General features: G+C 59.7%; 6 protein-coding genes across 9 annotated transcripts in view; 5 read left to right on the forward strand and 1 right to left on the reverse strand.

The window, feature by feature from the left end:
- The window catches only part of TMEM138 (transmembrane protein 138), a 92,301-nt gene that overhangs the window by 2,727 nt on the left and 72,755 nt on the right, over window positions 1–16,819 (forward strand). The window lies entirely within an intron of this gene.
- TMEM216 (transmembrane protein 216) lies at window positions 160–7,762 on the forward strand. 4 transcript variants are annotated; one of them, XR_011000300.1, is made up of 7 exons: window positions 160–285; window positions 472–573; window positions 656–748; window positions 958–1,204; window positions 1,796–1,996; window positions 3,155–3,319; window positions 4,190–7,762. XR_011000300.1 is itself a non-coding variant. In XM_068194426.1 (5 exons), the coding sequence occupies exons 1-5, from the start codon at window positions 273–275 to the stop codon at window positions 1,878–1,880; spliced, it is 540 nt and encodes a 179-aa protein (XP_068050527.1). In that variant the 5' UTR covers window positions 160–272; the 3' UTR covers window positions 1,881–2,135. The 4 variants fall into 4 exon arrangements, 2 of the variants coding, with proteins under 2 accessions (XP_068050527.1, XP_068050528.1); XR_011000299.1 differs by having other exon boundaries at window positions 3,241–3,319; XM_068194426.1 differs by lacking the exons at window positions 3,155–3,319; window positions 4,190–7,762 and having other exon boundaries at window positions 1,796–2,135.
- Window positions 1,817–9,107, reverse strand: CPSF7 (cleavage and polyadenylation specific factor 7). The gene is given in 10 exon segments (XM_068194412.1): window positions 1,817–2,842; window positions 2,923–3,096; window positions 3,188–3,353; window positions 3,427–3,545; window positions 3,620–3,855; window positions 3,857–4,026; window positions 5,249–5,394; window positions 5,641–5,744; window positions 6,187–6,405; window positions 8,794–9,107. Coding segments are annotated over 9 exon segments (1,383 nt in total). The 5' UTR covers window positions 8,848–9,107; the 3' UTR covers window positions 1,817–2,842; window positions 2,923–2,927.
- Window positions 9,554–11,567, forward strand: SDHAF2 (succinate dehydrogenase complex assembly factor 2). Its single transcript, XM_068194425.1, has 4 exons — window positions 9,554–9,653; window positions 10,141–10,349; window positions 11,071–11,180; window positions 11,261–11,567. Exons 1-4 carry the CDS (start codon window positions 9,564–9,566, stop codon window positions 11,389–11,391), a joined length of 540 nt encoding a protein of 179 aa, XP_068050526.1. The 5' UTR covers window positions 9,554–9,563; the 3' UTR covers window positions 11,392–11,567.
- On the forward strand, window positions 11,814–13,818 carry LOC137476261 (uncharacterized). Its single transcript, XM_068194423.1, has 7 exons — window positions 11,814–12,234; window positions 12,304–12,515; window positions 12,956–13,035; window positions 13,112–13,150; window positions 13,296–13,376; window positions 13,451–13,523; window positions 13,597–13,818. The coding sequence occupies exons 1-7, from the start codon at window positions 12,143–12,145 to the stop codon at window positions 13,725–13,727; spliced, it is 708 nt and encodes a 235-aa protein (XP_068050524.1). The 5' UTR covers window positions 11,814–12,142; the 3' UTR covers window positions 13,728–13,818.
- Window positions 14,589–16,232, forward strand: LRRC10B (leucine rich repeat containing 10B). The gene has a single exon (XM_068194381.1). The coding sequence runs from the start codon at window positions 14,662–14,664 to the stop codon at window positions 15,508–15,510; it is 849 nt and encodes a 282-aa protein (XP_068050482.1). The 5' UTR covers window positions 14,589–14,661; the 3' UTR covers window positions 15,511–16,232.

Below are 16,819 nucleotides of genomic sequence, written 5' to 3' on the forward strand. Positions count from 1 at the left end.
GGGCGCGAAACGGGGACATTCCCGTGTTGCGGTGTGCGATTCTCTCCCGGTGGATACGCGGGGCGGGGTTAGGAGGGAGGGGGACGCGAGCCCGTGCGGCAGCGATCCGTCCTCCAACCATAGAGAGGTGCGGGTAGAGCGGCGGCGCGCGCGCCGCCAAACCGCCCAGGCGGGAGGGCGATAGAGCGGCTCCGCCCGCACGCTCCGCGCCCTCGCCCTCAGCGCCCCCGTGCGGGCGAGCGCGGCGGCGGCGGTTCCCATGGAGATGGAAGATGGCGCCCAGGGGTGGGAGCAGGACCGGGGGGGGAAACGGGGGATAGCGGAGGGTACGGGGGCTACCGGGAGGAACTCGGGCTGGGAGCAGCGCTGGGAACGGGGCAGGGGGGCGGCCAAGGCGCTGCAGGGCTCCGAGGGCTGCGCTGCCATGCCCGCCCTGTGCTCCCCCCTCATGGCCGCGCCGTGTCCCCTCAGGCCGCCATCGCTCCTCGGCTCCGCTGCAGGTCCTGCTCTTCCTCAACGGCTGGTACTGCGCCACGTATTTTCTCCTGGAAGCGTTCGTGTTCGTGTACAAAGGTGAGTCCTTCGCTCCAGAACTCTTCCCGATCCCGCCGGCATGGGCAGGAATGTGGTGCTGAGGGCGGTGCTTTTCCGGCAGTGCTGCTCCTGCCCTACCCCGTCTCCAACTTGGTGCTGGACGTGGTGCTGCTCCTCCTCTACCTCGGCATTGAGGCTACACGCATCTTCTTCGGTGAGTGCCCCTGAGTACCAGAGGCTCCACAGGGAGTGCAGAGTCCTGGGACACCCCCGAAGACCATCCCTGGATGTTCAGGTTGGACGGGGCATGCAGCAACCTGGGCTAGAGGAAGGTGTCCCTGCCCACGGGAACGGGACATTTAATTCCCCACCCAAAACCCTCCTATGATTTCCATGATCTGATCCCAACTCTATGTTCCACAGGCTCCAAGGGGAACCTGTGCCAGCGGAAGGTGCCGCTGTCCCTCAGCCTGGCACTTACAGTGCCGGCAGCTGTGCTGGCCGTGTACTACCTGCTGCTCCAGACATATTCCCTGCGCCTGGAAGCGTTCCTGAGCGCCATCCTGCTCCTCTTCTACGGCCTGGAGCTGCTCCTGGGCTTCCTGGCACTGCTCTCCTTCTCTAGGTGCCACATCCCGGGAACTGGGGGAGCCGGCGCAGGAGCTGCCAGGTTGGTTTGGCACCCACACATCCCTGTCTCTGTCCTTTTCCACAGCACGGATCCCTACTGAGGACACGGCCCAGGGACACAGGGAAGCATCACCTGTGCCAGCTCCACTTCCCAGTCCCGGGAAGGGGGAGGATCCCACCCTTCCCACTGCCCATTTCACCTGGTGCCACCTGGACACATCCCTCCCATTTTTCCTGCTTCCCACTTCACCAGGGACCTGCTGCCACACAGATTCATCCCTTCCTTTTCCCACTTCCCACTTCACTCACTCCCCCCTGGACATATCCCTCCCACCTTTCCCACTCCCCAATCCACTTGGACTCCTCAGAGCTTGAGCCAGCTCAAGGTATGAAGAATCCTTTTTTTTTTCTACGACCTTCCAGAATAACTCACTATTTTCCAATAAATATTTATTTTTACCTGGTGCCTGGGAGCTTGGGTTCCCCTGGGAATGCTCAGGTGCTTCCAACCCCTCAGAGCCAGTTTGGGAAGCACAGGAGCCCATTGGAGGAGGAAGAGGGTGAGGGACAACGGCTGCACAGACCTCCCCAAATCCCTCCCATTCCCTCATTATCCCAGATCCCACCGTAGGAAGGCAACAGGACTGCTGTATAAAAGACTGACAACGTCATCTGAGTTTATTACACAATTCCAACCTATCCAAAGACAAATCTAATCACTGCGAGCAGGAGGGGCGGCGCCTTGCCGGGGCTTCCAGGGATTTGCTCTGCAATTTGGGGGGGAATCTTTTCCCCCCTCCACTATTTGGAAAGAAACTAAAAATCTGTGGCGGTAAGTAAAAAAAAACCTGGAGCTCTCCTGCTGAGTGCTCCCACCTCGTGGAGCTTGGGAAAATCAGGGTGGTTTTTCCTGAATTTGGGTTATTTCAACTTAAAAGACTTCCAGGGCCTGGGTTTTCCCACCCGAGTGTGATTCCAGCCCTGGAAATCACCCAGTGTGTCCCGGCTCATCCCGACCCTCCTGGGCTCTCCCTCCCTCTCCTTCTTGGGATTCTGAGGGGACACGAGGGGGTCACAGCCTGCCCTGCCTCTTCCGCTTCCTCTAAAACAAGGAAGGCTCTGCGGGAGAGGCCGGAGCTGCCGTTTGGGTGGGAATGCTGCTGTGGGGAATGTCGGGATAGAGAGGATGACCCCCAAGCCAGCTCCAGCCTCTTTTTCCCAGCTCCTGGAGGGTGAAGGGGCAAAGGAGGAGCGTGGCACAATGTCCCACCAGGGCGATGGGGACGGGAGTGTCCCCCAACAATCCAGAGGATGGCACATGGCTCCTGATCCCAGGATCGGGAGCTGTGCATCTCCAAGCCCCCAAGCTGCACAGGGAGGGCTCCGTCTCCTCCATTCCCCCCCGGACTGGGAAGGGCTCACAAACCTCCCTCCATGGAATAAAAGCACCATTTCTCTTTGGGTCCGAGTATCCACGGAGCAGAGTGGGATGGCCCCAGGAAGCAGCAGCAGTGGTGGGGGGGATTCCCAAGGCCACGAGGTGCGGGCAGGGGTCCCGCCCGGGGGGGGGCTGCGGTGGCGAGGAAGGGACCGGGATGGGGCGGAGCAGCCTCAGGCACTGCATCCTGGTCGAGGTGAGGAGATATGAGTCCATTAAAAACCACTTCCTGCCAAATTCCTGCCGGGAGAGAGGAGAGGAATGGTGGGAGTGCCCTTCCCTCATCCTTCACACTTCCAGGGGACTCCTGAGCTTCCCACCTGTCTCAGTGGTGCCGGTCCCTGTCTCTGTCCCTGTCCCGATGCCGCTCGTGCTCCCGGCTCCGCTCCTGGAAATATTCCTCGTGCCGATCGTCGCTGTGGAGCAGATCCCGGTGCCGCCGGCTGCTCTCACGGGACCGGCTGGGAGAGCGCTCCCGAGATCGGTGTCTTTTCCTTTGGGAAAAGAGGAGACAAAACCCAAAGAGTGATTTTTTTAGTCACTCACCTGCAGGGAGGATCCCGTTCTCTGGATCCAGGGGGATACCTGGAGCTGCTGCTGGAGCTGCTGCTGTAGGATTTGGCCTCAATGCCATGCAGGCAATCCTTGAGGGAAGAGAGGAGGACGCGGCACCGCTCGTCGCTGGCCACGCGCGACTGTTTGATGACAGCGATGGCTGTGAGCAGCGTCTCGATGGCATTGCTGTAATCCCCTGGGGGAGCGGAGCAGGGGGTCAGGAGTGGGATCCATCCCGGCATGGGGGACATGAGGGACACGGGAAGTACCTGCACTGGCACCGGACACCGCCTTGGAAATGGCGCTGCTGGAGATGGCGCGGTTGCGGTTCATGATCTCCTCAAACTCGCCTTCGCTCACGGCCGGGATCGGCGGGCCCAGCTCCCGGCTGTCGGCACAGTGGGATCGGGGGTTCAGCGGGATCCTCCCCGAGCATCCCAACCCCATTCTCGCCCGGCTCACCTGCTGTGGTTGTAGGGAGCCATGGCCTTGCCGTAGGTATCAGGAGGAGGTCCCAGGGCGGCGGTGGGTGGCGGGAAGAAGGCGGGATTGAGGTGCAGGGCGGGGGGCACAGCCCCTGGTGGGGGCACGGCCAGGGGCGGGGGCAGCCGGGGCGGCGGCGGCAGCAGGTGCTGGTAGGGAATTCCAGGAGGAGGAGGAGGGACTCCGAAAGCGGAGGACAGGGGAGGCGGGGGGGGGCATGGGAGGTGGGGGTAGCCCCATGAGGGGCAGTGCAGGGGGGCGGCTGAAGAAGGGCAGGACTGAGGGGGGCTTCTCCATGCGGGCGGGGGGCAGCGCGTTCTCCGTCGGCGTCGCCCGGCCATCCACCGCATCCACGGAATCCCGGGAGTGGGCCCGCGGCGGCACACCTGGAAGTGGCACGGGGAAAGGGCTGTGAGGTGCAGCTGGAGGGTGTCCGGGTCTCCGAGACCTCCTGCTCCTCCTCTTCCTCCCACCCCTGGAGGGCTGGAGGTGCCCAGAGAGAGATCCAGCCGGCCACACATAGCTTCCGCTTCCATGTGTTTTTCCAAGATGGGCCCTGCTTTCCAGCAAGACCCCACACAGTGCCCTGGAGACAGGCAGGTCACATGGACAGGAGCCAAAAGCCACAAGGAATGGTGAGAGATCCCCAAAGACATTCAAAGACCCGGAGAGCCTGAGATCCGCACATGGATTTGGAGAGGCCCAAGCATGGAGGAACACAAGGGGACAGAACCCAAGTGCTGACAGCAACGGAGCTGCTGCTAGAGGAAGGAAAACTCAGCATTCCAAGAGGGTGAAGAAGCCTTGCTCTATCCAAAGAGGCTTTGAGGATGAGACAGAAGGGGTGTGACAGGAGCCACGGCTCCCAGCGGTGCCAATGGGTGCATGGGAGCTCCACTCTGCCCTGGGGGCAGCCGGAACTCGGCCCAGGGAACACTCCCTGCTCCACCAAAACTGCAGGGCAAGTTGGGACACAGCCTAAGCACCAAGCAGCCGATCCCCTCGGGCACCTGAGCCAAAGGAAGGGAGCAAAGCAACTCTGCTGGGAAGGGGGAGTTTTCCTTGCACAAAACATGCCAAGGGATCTACAACGGCCAGAGCTGGCCAAGACCTCCTCGGACACGCTCCTGCCAGGACAATCCCTGCGGATCCCGTCGCATCGCTGCGGAGTGAGGCCAGGACCACCTATTGCCATTGAGGGACGCCCACGGCCAGGCCCCAGCTGGAATATTCCTCCAGTGTTGGGCACCTTACCTCCGCAGGGATGGAAAAATTCTGGAGCAGATCCAGAGAGGAGCTACTAATAGATATGGAGGGTCTTAGCTATGCTGAGAGCCTGAAGAGCTTAAGCCCATTCAGTTTGGAGAGGAGGAGGAGGAGGCTACGAGGGATCTTCGCAGTGTGGGAGCACCTAAAAGGGGATCATAAAGACTCGGGTCAGGAGCTAATCCGGCTCAGGAATGGGAAAAACAACCCCCAGACGCTCCTGGCAGGGTTTCCCCCCATCCCGAGGGCTCGCTGGGCTGGGCCTGACAGCTGATCCGGGGGGGATTTGGGATGTGTGTGAGATGGAACCACCCACCCGCCTCACACCGGCGCCACACTCACGTTTGCGAGCCTGAGCCTCGAACTGCGACAGGTTCTGCCGGGTCGCCAGCCTCACCTCCACCTTGTCTCCATTCAGGATCTTTCCGGGAAGCAGCTCCAGGAGTTTATGGACTGAGTTCTCGGAGGCGACCACCACCTCCGCGTACCTGTGCGGGAGAGAGGGAGGTTGAGCCCTGAACCTGCTGCAGAGACCCCCCCCAGACCCTCCTCCTGATCCCATCCCGCTGTTCCACACCCCCTCCTCACTTTCCCATGCTCTTTGGGATGCACCATGAATTCCCTGTGCCAGGCCAGAAAAGTGCCAGCTGCTCCCTCACCCTCCACAAAACAATGGATGTGGCAATGAGGGCCTGGCTCCCACCATTCCCACCTGAAATTCCATTGGCTCTCACCCCTTGGATTGGCCATTGGCTCGGTTCTCTGCGAATTTCAGCTCCACCACGTCATAGACTCCAACGGAGCGGATGGTCTGGATCAGCTGCTGGTCAGTCGTCCACTGAGGGCATAGGGAACAGGCTGGTATTCATACCTGAGCCCAGTGTCCCCCACCCACCTGAGGAATGTCACCCCCAGACTTCCTCAGGGAGCTTAAAATCATCCAGAACAAGCCTTGGGAATGGATAACAGCGACAAGTTCTCTGGACAAGACAGAGCCTTCCCAAAACCATTCCTGCATCCCTGAACAGGAGAAGGCGACTCAGGAGCAGCAGCCCAAAGTCACAGCTTCAAAGGGACATCAGCAGATACTCCAGCCCAGAAGCTCCTCAGGGATACAAATCCCTTTTCCCTGAGGATCACAAAGCCAAGCCCAGCTCAGGACACCAGCTGAAGACTGAGGAGGAGCACACCCCTCAAAATCCCTGCCGCTCCCCTACAGAGCCCAGCAGCCTTTCAGAAGTTCACCAGGAATCCCGAATTTCCCAGGAAGATGAACTCACCCAGGAGAAGCTCCCGACGTAGACAGCGGCCCTCTTGTTCCGGAGCCCGCTGTAGGTGTACAGGATGGCCGGGGGTTTGCTGTTGGGCTTGGGAGACGGCTCCTGACGGATCTCCGGAGGCGCTTCCGAGCTGCTGGAACGCTTTTCCTGGGGCTGGGAGCTGGCTGCTAACACGTCGTCGTAGAGATCCATCTGGTCAGCATTACTGAACTCCGGGTCCTGCTGGGAAAACGTCATGAGATCCTGGCTTGGGGAAGGGCTTGGGAAGCCTTCTTTGCTGTTTCCAAACTTGCTGTCCCAATTCCCAAGCGGAATTTCCAAGCCGAGTCCAAAGGTTTAAGGCCCAAATCACTTGGTTTGGGTCTGTGCACAGTTGGGAATTACAGCCACCCCTTGCCTGGGCAATCCCAAAAAACAGGATGATGGGCTCTGTTTTCATGGAATCATGGAATGGTTGGGGTTGGAATAAGAACCTTAAGGATCATCCCATCCCACCCCCTGCCATAGGACACTTTCCACTATCCCAGGTTGCTCCAAGCCCTGTCCAACCTGGCCTGGAACACTTCCAAGGATGGAGCAGCCACAGTTTCCCTGGGAAATCCATTCCAGGGCCTCACCATCCTCACAGGGAAGAAATTCTTCCCAATATCTCATCTAAACCCCTGCTGAGCTCCAGCATATTCCAAAGACCAGCCCACTTGGATCCCACACAACAGGACAAGACCCTGTTGCTGCCACCAGGAAGAAATTCCCAATTTGGAGGGCAAGAATTCAGTGGTGGAAAACCAAATGTCCTCTAGGGATGAGCCCATCACTCCTTGGCAACACATTCTTCCCAAAAATCCAACTTGGGAATTGCACACCCCGCTCAAACCATGCCCAGCACCCCACCTCCCTTATTTTTGGGGAAAAAGCCCTTTATAGGGTAGGAGGTCCCACACATTGGACCTGTCCCTTTGGCAGAGGAAGCTCAGGAAGCTCCAGAGCTGGGAATTCCAGCGTGTCCTAGATCTGCCTCCCAGTTCCCACTCTGTCCCAGGCTATATTTAATTTGGAATGTCCAGCAAGTGCCGTGTTTACTATGGATCCCAGTTCCTTGTTCAGATTGTGCCAAGTGTTTCATCCCACACAATCACTCCACGAGGATCTACCCCACAGGAGCTGGTGTGCCATAAAAATTAGAGGTTCTGCTCCAAAATTTTCAATTCCAGGCAGTTTGGACAATATTTTCTGATGGAGACAGTCTGAGGGTCAGGGAACTGCAAAAATCCTCTTGGGAGCTGGACAGAGGAGGATGCTCAGCACGCAGCTTTCCAAGGATCGTGGAAACCTGGGAATCCAAAAATCCAACCATTTTCCCTCTCCCTGAACTTTTGCATCCAGCTCTTTCCCTGGAGCTGATAAAAGAATGATTTGAAAAGGGAGCTGTAGTTTTGTGTTCATTTCCTAAAAAAGCTCAAGTGTTTGGTTAATCCAACTCCCACGTTCCCACCTCCACCAGGAGCCTTTGGACACAGCCCAAGGCTGGAAGATTCCCGCCTGGAAGTTTCAGAAAGTCAAGACCAAAAATAGGAAGGAGGGGCTAGAGGAGGAATCCCTTGGAATCCCTCAGTTCTGCTACTTAGGGGATTCAGCTTGGGAGATTTTAAGGATTCTCCTGCTCCCCGTCCATGCACACTGAGTTGAGGTGCACAGGGATGAAGCTGGGCACTGTTAGTGGGAATCACCATGCAGGAACGTGGGATTTGGAATTACACTGGCATCCCTGGAGTGCCACAGGGACACCACGGCACTTCCCCGCTGCTTTGATCCTAGCATGGATTAATTCCAGGTGTTCTCCTGCCACACATCCCAAAGGGAGGAACATGCCAGAATCATTGGCCTGGATCATCATTCCAGCTTTCAGAATCCTCCATCCACTTGGTCTTCCCAGGAGATTCCATGGGATATTCTCACCCAATAACCAGAAGAAGCTTCTCTTGATCACTCCAGGAGTTCACAGGAATTATTTTCTCCATGGTGATCCCATCTTCCAGGTGCTTTGCTTCCCGTTTCCATGACATTTCCTCTTGCCAAAATCTCTCCACAAGTTTTCCACGGCAGTTTCGAATTTTCCAACATCTGCCTTCGCACTTGCTTTCCCATATCCGTGAACTCCCTAAAATCTGCTTCTCCAACACCCCCTTCCTTCATCATTTCCTCCCGTGAATCCCAGATATTCCTGGGATGGGACAAGCAGCACAGGAACAGCGAGCCCCTGCACAGGTTTCCAGCCTGGGTGATCCCATGGATTTGGCTCCTGGCATCCCCTCACAGTGTGATTCCCTAGAAGTGCCTCTTCCAGCTGGGATTTCTCATTTTTCCAACCAGGACACAGCTAAGCTCTTAAATCCCAAACATTCCGTGACCAGCCACGTGTCACAACCCACAGGGAAACCCTTTAATCACAGCTGGAGGTGGCAGCCACTGAGATTTGGGAATGATCAGGAATGATCCTTCCCTTTTCCCAGCCACACCAGTTGCATCTTCCACCGGGATGAGCTGCAAGACACTGGGATTTCTTCCTGAAAGAAAGGGGGGGATCTGCACCCCCATCCCAGCCCTCACCTGGGTGAACTCCTCGTCGGCGTAGATGTCAATCAGATCCACTCCCTCGGACATATTTCCAGAGGCGGGAAAAGCGGGAGCCCGGGCTGGGACCGGGCGGAGCCAGGACACGGAAGGTGCTCTGGGAAGGGGGGGCAGGGGGTCAGTGAGGCCTCGGGGACCCGCTGGGGGCGTCCCCCCAAATCCCTGTGTGCCCCAAATCCCACTTCCTCACCCCAGTCCCTGTGTCCCCCTAAATCCCCTCTTCCCTCCAAATACCTGTGCCCCCCTAAATCCCTTCTACCCCCTAAATCCGCTCTGCCTCTCAAATCCCCTCTTCCCCCTAAATCCCTGTGTCCCCCCAAATCCCATGTCCCCCCTAAATCCCTGTGTCCCCCTGAATCCCCTCTGCTCCCCAAATCTCTGTGTCCCCCTCTAAATCCCATTTCCCTCCAAATCTCGTGTCCCCCCAGATCCTTCTGTCGCTCCCTATCCTGTCTCCCCCCCAAATCCCTGTTTCCCCCCAAACTCCCTGTGCCCCCCACGATCCCCCACTGCCCCCCCCCCCCTCTTTCCGCGCCGCCCCGTCCCCGCCATATGCGGCCGGCCCTGCGAGGCGGCGGGGCCCGGGCTGGGGGGTTTGTGGGCAGCGGGAAGGTGAGGGGAGGGGGCGGCGGGTCGCGATATGTCGCGATAGGTCGCGCCCCCCGCCCTGGGCCCCCCTCCCCCGATCCCAGCCCCGCGCGCGCCGCCCGCGCTCACCGCCAGCGCCGCCGCGCCCACTTCCGGGCATGGACACGCCCACTTCCGGCACGCCCCGCCCCATAGAGCCGGGAGGGGGCGTGGCCAGGGCGGCGCGCGGCAAGATGGCGGCGGCCAGGGTGGGGGGAGAAGGGGGGAAAACTGGGAGGGCAAAGGGAAGGGAAAGGGGTAAAAGGGGAGAGAACGGAGGGAGAGCGGAAACAACAGGTTAAAATGGGAGCAAATGGGTAAAAAGGGGGTAAAAGGGGAACGAGAGGGAAAAAACGTTGGGAAAGGGAAAAGAAAGGGGAAGTGGGAAAGGGAAAAAAGGGAGGAAAACGGAGGGAGAGGGGGAAGGAAAAGTAGGGGAAAGGGGTGAGTTTGGGGGAAGGGCAGGACGGGAGGAAAATCAGCGTATTGTGGAATGAGGGGAGAAAAAGAGGAGGAGAGTCTGAGCAGACAGAAGGGGATTTTGGGGGGAAAAGGGAGATCTGGGGGATTTATGGGGTCTGGCCAGCGGGGTTTTGAGGGGTGGGATTGGGAATCGTGTCCAGTAGGATTTGGAGAGGTCCCTGTGTGCAGGCACACCCAGCCCTGATATCCCTGTGCTTTCCCTGTTCCCTCCAGCTCTGCTGCCTGCGCCGGCATCTCCTGTGGCCGCTGATCCCACAGCGTGGCTACCGGGGCGATTCCCCCACGGATTCCGGGATGGACGTGCTAGAGATCCCGCTGCCCCCCTGGCAGGAGCGTCCGGACGAGCCACTGGACACCAAGAGAGCCCGGCTGCTGTACGAGAGCAGGAAAAGGGGGATGCTGGAAAACTGCATCCTGCTCAGGTGGGCTTGGCTCCGAGTATTCCAGGTCCTTTCATTAACAGGGAAGAGTTCTTTGAGGTAGTGCCAAAGCCCTTGGGATAAGTTGTTCCTAGATCTTGCTGGTCCAGGATGCAATGACGGAGTAGAGCTGGGGGAGCTCAGTGAGCCAAAATCCTTTGGGAAGTATGTATGTAAATCCTGGGACATGTGAATGCAAGGCCAGTTGGATTTTGGGATTGAAGAAGAGATTAGACACATAGAATTGTGGAATTTTGGAATGATTTGGGTGGGAAAGGACCTTAAGGACACCTTCCACTATCCCAGGTTGCTCCAAGTCCTGTCCAACCTGGCTTGGACACTTCCAGGGATGGGTTAGCCACAGATTCTCTGGGAAGTCCATTCCAGGACCTCACCACCCTCTCAGGAAAGAATGTCTTCCCAATATCTCATATGAACGAGCACGTGGAATCCTGGAGTGGTTTGGGATGGAAGGGACTTAAGGATCATCCAGTTTCACCCCCTGCCATGGGCAGGGGTGACTTCCACTAGACCAGGCTGGATAAGGGGGTTCCAGGGGTGGAGATTCCACAGCTTCTCTGGGAATGCCGTGCCGGTGTTTTCCCGCCTGCTGAGGTGAGGGAGAGCAGGCTGGGGGTCCGTGTTTTCCAGGACCACATTGAGCTGCTTCTTATACCCCAGCTCTTCCTTCATCTCCCGCTCATCCTGATCCATCCCTCTCCAGCCTCTTTGCCAAGGAAAACCTGGCGCGCATGAGCAAGGAGCAGCTGAACCGCTACGACCGCCTCATCAACGAGCCCAGTAACGACTGGGACATTTATTACTGGGCCACTGGTACGTGTGGCCACACCCTGGGACACCGGCATGGTGCTTTGGGACAGCACGCAGCTGATTTTTCCCTGTTTTCCCCTCAGAAGCGAAGCCCACGCCGGCGGAATTCGACACCGATGTGATGGCCATGCTGAGGGAATTTGCCAAAAACAGGAACAAGGAGCAGAGGCTCCGGCAGCCGGACCTGGAATATCTGTTTGAGCCACCACGCTGAGGGAGGGGACGCCTCTGTCCCCATTCCCTGGAGTAGCGCAGGGACATGGGGCTCTGGACTGGCGTTTCCACCTTCCCTAAGATTTTCCTCTTCTCCAGGCAGCCTTTGGACACTCGTGGAATGCTGAATAAAGCCCTGGCTACTGGCCTTGCCTGGCTGCTGGCCCTGCCCCTCTCCTGCTTTGTGACATCGGGTCAGGCCCTCGGGAACGTTCCCAGGTCGATCTGGCGCTTGCCACCTCACTGATATTCCCAATTCCCACCTGCCCCTTTTCCCAGGACCCCCAGGAGGTGACCCAACCCCGGGGCGGGGGCTGTAGTGGAGCTGGAGCGGGACATTCCCGGTGCCCTCCAGCAACAACCAGGGAGGTTGTCCGACCTCCTGCCCTCCAGTGACAGCCTCCCGGGTCGCGGTTACCAGGAGAAGATAGAGTCGCGTTCCACGGGCACATTCCACAGCTTCCGGGCTTTCTGGGAAGGCCCTGCACCTCCAGCCATGGCGTAGGGCCGTACCTCGGGCCGTTCCCGCCGCCAGGGGCCCATTCCCAGAGCCAGGATGCCGTCCCTGCCGCAGGACTCGCCCGCCGCGGGACTGGGGACGGGGTTCCCCATGGTGAGGGGCCCCCCCCTCCGAGCTGACGGGCTTCTACATCACCACCTACGAGGCGGCCTTTGGGAAGAGGCCCACGGGGTCACCCCAAAAGTTCGAGGAGGGGCGCGTTTTGGGGATTGAGCCCCCCAGTGACAGGAGCATGCGCCCCCTCCTCAGCGTCCACGCCGGCTCGGGATACGTCACCAACAACTACTCGGCACTCGCATCCCTGATCTCCCCGCACGTGGAGCGGTAGGTCCCTGCTGCAGGAGTCTGGGGGCACGTTTTGGGATCACTCCATCACAGCCATTCCCACCACAGCCAGGACACCGACGTGTCCACCACCTCTGAGGACTTCAAGCTCTTTGGGCGCCCGGATTACCAAAGGATCTTGCCCGAGTGTGTGGATGAGCCGGAGTGTCGGTGTCCCACTGACTTCTCCTTTTCCCGCCTCCGTTTCGGGGAGATGAGAGCCCCAAAAGCATCTGGGGAATATGGTACCCTGAGCCACTGCGCCAGTCCTGCCAAGCCAGGTATGATATTGGGGTCTTGGGAGTCCCAGGGGAAGCTCCAGCCTTAGTAGGAGGGTTTTGGGATGTTGAGATCCCGGTGAAAGCTCCATTCCCAGGAGATTCTGGGGTCTTGGTGGTCCCAGGGAAAGCTCTGTTCTTATGAGGATTTTGGGGTGTTAGGATTCCTAGGAAACCTCCAACTGCAGGAGGGTTTGGGGCCCTGGGGGTTCCAGGTCCAGCTCCAACATCAGGAAGGTTTTGGGATTATTGATGGTCCCAGAGCCACAGCCAACTCTAGGGATCTTGGGGTGTCAGTGTTCCTGGAGCTAGGTCAGACCTCAGGAGGTTTTGGGAATGTTGGAGACCCCCTGCTCCCCCCCAAACACAGTGGGACAAGTGTATCCAGGTAATGCCAGGCCTGGGGACACAGGGGACATCCCTGCTCCATCTGCTCCCCACAGATGTCCCACTGCGGGCGAAGGAGCTGTCAGGCTGCACCGGGACCACCCAGAGGAGTGACCTCACCGTGCGAGAGCAGCCCGTGAGCCCCGTGCCCACCGTGTCCCCTGTCCCCCCCACCCCTCAGCACCCCAGGGGACACTTTTCCTCTCCCACAGCTCGATGTTGGTGATGGTCGGATGGATTCCGTTCCTGCCGTATGCCGCACTGTAAGCCAAAGGACAGGGTGGCAAGGGCAGGGGACATCCTGTCCTGGTGCTCAGTGCTCCCAGTGGCTCTGAGGCAGCGGGAGCTGCCTGGGCATGGGAATGAACAGGATCTCATCCCTGTGTCCCTACACAGCCCCAACCTGCCATGGGCCATCCCGCCCCCTTCGCCCCCCTGGAGCTCCAAGTGGGACCCAAGGGAGTCACTACCAGGAAGGTGGGTGCAGCCATGTCCCCTGTCCCCATCCCTTTTCCCAAGGAACCACGCTCCCAACCCGCTGCATCCCTCAGGAGCCGTTGGCATCCAGCACTCTCCACAACCAGTACCTGACCAAGCTCTCGCCGCTGGCCCCCGTAGCGCCCGGTGAGTCTGGGGGGGATCACAGCCCCCAGGAGGAGTGGACACCCCCCTCACCAATCCCTCCTGGATTTTCCAGGCTGGTGGGCACAGACTCCAATCACCTGGGCCCCAAGATCCGTGGAGGGCATCCAGATCCCAAGTCCCAGTGGCTTCAGCACCAACAACCGCCCCACCAACCTGTGGCGCGTCGATGACCCCCTGACATGACCCCCCCAAAAAGTGCTGCTGCATCCTGGGAATCCCACCCTCGGCTTTTCCCAAATCCCCATAGGAGGAATAAAGATCCTGCGCAATGCCATTGGATTGCTCCCTCATTTTGGGGGTTTCCTGCATCTCAAAAGCTGGCAGGAGGGGTTTGGGTGGTCGGGGGGTGTTACCTGGCCAGCTGCCGCTGGAGGGCTGTACGAGCCCGACTTTCCAGCTTTCCGAGCCGGCTTTGGGATGACACAGCTGATTTGCAGCAGGAAAATCCAGGCAGGGCTATGGTGGGAAGCAGGAGGATGAGGAGGAGGAAGGACCCCGCAGCGTGGGCAGCCATGGCATGGGGGGGGGGCACTTGGAGCGGCTTCATCCATATCTTCCCTGGCCATGGGGAGGGGGATCTGTGCCCTAAGGTGTGTCTCCCGGCAGGGTCCCAGGGCATGTGAGGAATCTCCACCAGTTCAAGGACCCCCACCCAGTCAAGGCATCCACACACAGCTCAGGGAGCCCCTCCTGCTACTTTAGGGATTCCCACGCAGCCCAGGGACACCACACTCAGTTTTGGGCCCCACACCCAGTTCAGGGTGAGGGCGCTGATGCCAAGCTGCTGGGAAAGGGGCTGGGAATGCTGGGGTGCGAGGGAGTCCTGCCTGGTTTGGGGACAGAGCCGGGACGAGCAGGACGGGAACGGGGCCGGGTAGGCGTGGGAACGGCGGGGCGGGGCGGGAATGGAACCGGTGGGCGTGGCCTAAGCGGGCGCGAGCGACGGGGCGGGGCATGACCGGGACGGGGGCGTGGCCTGTACCCCGGTGGCGCGGGCTCCCATTGGCCGCGGCGCGTTGCCATGGCCACGGCGTCACCCTCCCCCGTCCCCTCCCCGCCGCCCCGCCGGGTCCGGTGCAGGTCCCGGTGCCGGTCCCGGTGCCGGTCCCGGTGAGCGATGGGCAGCGGCGGCTCCGCGGGCCGCGGGGCCCGGCTGGCGGCAGCCGAGGGCCCCGACGGCGTCGAGCAGCGGCTGGAGGTGCGGGGCCGGCAGGTCCCGGCCGAGCTGTGGGCTCAGCAGGGGCTGCGGAAGCTCTACCTGAGCGACGCGGGGCTGCGGGAGGTCCCGGACGAGCTGGCCGAGCTGCAGCACCTGCGGACCCTCGCGCTGGACGGCAACGAGCTGATGGAGGTGCCCGAGGCCGTGTGCGACCTGCCCCACCTGGCGCACCTGTACCTGGGCCGCAACGGGCTGCAGGGGCTGCCGCCCGCCTTCGCCCAGCTCCAGAGCCTGCGCTGCCTCTGGATCGAGGGAAACTTCTTGGCGCACTTTCCCCGCGCCCTGCTGCAGCTGCCGGAGCTGCGCAGCCTGCAGCTGGGGGACAACCGGCTGCGCCGGCTGCCCGCGGCACTGCCCCGCATGGCTGGCCTGCGGGGGCTCTGGCTCTACGGGAACCGCTTCCAGGAGTTCCCGCCCGTGCTGCTGCGCATGGATCACATCCGCGTCCTCGACCTGGATCGCAACCGCATCGCCAGCTTCCCGGACCTCACCGGCCTCGCTTCCCTGCGTCTCCTCTCCTACGACCACAATCCCGTCCGGCAGCCGCCCTGCGTCGGGGATGAAGTGCAGCTGGTGGGGGACGGGGCGCAGGAATACATGGAAGCGCGGCAGGAGCGGCTGCAGAGCCTGCAGCACCAGGAGGAGGAGGAGGAGGGCACCGAGGCCGCGCCGGTATCCCCCGAGGATGTGCCGGAGGATGGGGAGGGGGAATTTGCAGCCCTGACGGGATCTCCTGAGGAAACGTGAGCCGCTGACCCCCTGAAGGGGTGTAGAGCCTCCACCTGTCTTCCAAGGAATTCCCATCTAGGGCTGGGAAAGGAGGAAGTTCACAGCCTCCACAAAGGAAAACCAATGGTCTAAGGGTCAGCCTTATCCAGTTGGATCAGCAGTGTTGCGTCCTGGATCAACAGGGCTCATGGATCCCAATGGTTATCCTACCTGAGAGCATCCTACCTACTCCAGGGTGCCTTGGATTGGGATACAACCCCCTGCCCTTAAGGGTGATCCCACACTGCCACCCCACAAGAACGGGGACATTTCCACTCCTCCGCCTCTGAAAATCCTTTACTCCCGTCCCAATGGGCAGCACAGGAAAAAGCAATGCTGGTTGCATGCATCCATTCCATGGATCCCATCATCCTGGCGAGGTCCAAGGTTTGGGAACAAAGACACAAACCCTGAGAACCCCATCCTGCTGCTGGAACTGGGCTGGGGGAGAGAATTTTCCACCAGGCTCCTCCTGGCCATCAGGTTTGGGAAGGAGCTGATGGAAATTCCACCTGGGTCAAAGCACTGCCTGTCTCCAACCTGAGCAGGGTTTTGCCTCTGTGGGAAGAGGAGGCTCATCCCTGGCACCGTCTGTCCCAAAAGGGGCACCAGATCCAGGGCTGACACATTAACCTTCCTCTTTCTCTCTCCAAGTGCCTCTTGGACCAAACACAAGCAATAAAAAACACAAATCCAAGGAATATGTTGTGAGAGAAAAGTGGTGGGGACCAGCCTCAGGGAAGGGTTTATTTGGGATCCCCTAAAGCCAAGTGACATATACTGGTTTGCAACCACCATCTCCTCTTATTTTGGACATCCAGGAATCCTGTTCCCTCTGCCCATCTCCAAGCTGAGCCGGTGTGGTGGAAAGCTTGGGGATCCGAGGTCTGCAGCTCATTGGAGGTTTCAAACCACACATCCGCTTTTAATGGCCATGGATTTGGGTTTGGGGCTGGGAGGCAGCCAGAGCTCCGGCCACATCCGCTCCGGCACTGGCAGGGCGGATGCTGACGGCTTTTCCCTCCACTTCCTATTCTGCAGCAGGAACCACGACTGTTTTGGACATGTGGAGCTCCCTCAGCTGCAAGATGTGCAGGGGCTGTCGGTGCCAGCTCCTCCAGGGTAATTTCAGGGATTTGGGGCTTAGCAGGAGCTTTGAATCAGGTCTTCCCAGTAGGTACAGGCTGTCAATCCCTTTTCCCACCCAGGTACCCGTCACTGTAGGGCAGAGCATCCCAGGATCCCACGACATCTCAGGAACACACTCCAGGAATTCTGGGTGTCTCCC

Source organism: Anomalospiza imberbis, chromosome 6 (assembly GCF_031753505.1).
Source record: "Anomalospiza imberbis isolate Cuckoo-Finch-1a 21T00152 chromosome 6, ASM3175350v1, whole genome shotgun sequence".
Classification (NCBI taxonomy): domain Eukaryota; kingdom Metazoa; phylum Chordata; class Aves; order Passeriformes; family Viduidae; genus Anomalospiza; species Anomalospiza imberbis.

Bases quoted from the DNA above. Each gene is read 5' to 3' on its own strand.
- TMEM216 (XM_068194426.1), top strand. The intron at 574-655 runs GTGAGTCCTTCG...CTTTTCCGGCAG, and splicing joins GTTCGTGTTCGTGTACAAAG to TGCTGCTCCTGCCCTACCCC. The intron at 1,205-1,795 runs GTTGGTTTGGCA...ATCCCACCGTAG, and splicing joins GCCGGCGCAGGAGCTGCCAG to GAAGGCAACAGGACTGCTGT.
- SDHAF2 (XM_068194425.1), top strand. From the start codon at position 9,564: ATGGACACGCCCACTTCCGGCACGCCCCGCCCCATAGAGCCGGGAGGG. The intron at 9,654-10,140 runs GTGGGGGGAGAA...TGTTCCCTCCAG, and splicing joins GCAAGATGGCGGCGGCCAGG to CTCTGCTGCCTGCGCCGGCA. The intron at 11,181-11,260 runs GTACGTGTGGCC...TTTTCCCCTCAG, and splicing joins CATTTATTACTGGGCCACTG to AAGCGAAGCCCACGCCGGCG.
- LOC137476261 (XM_068194423.1), top strand. From the start codon at position 12,143: ATGCGCCCCCTCCTCAGCGTCCACGCCGGCTCGGGATACGTCACCAAC. The intron at 12,516-12,955 runs GTATGATATTGG...TGCTCCCCACAG, and splicing joins CGCCAGTCCTGCCAAGCCAG to ATGTCCCACTGCGGGCGAAG. The intron at 13,151-13,295 runs GTATGCCGCACT...GTCCCTACACAG, and splicing joins GGATGGATTCCGTTCCTGCC to CCCCAACCTGCCATGGGCCA.
- LRRC10B (XM_068194381.1), top strand. From the start codon at position 14,662: ATGGGCAGCGGCGGCTCCGCGGGCCGCGGGGCCCGGCTGGCGGCAGCC.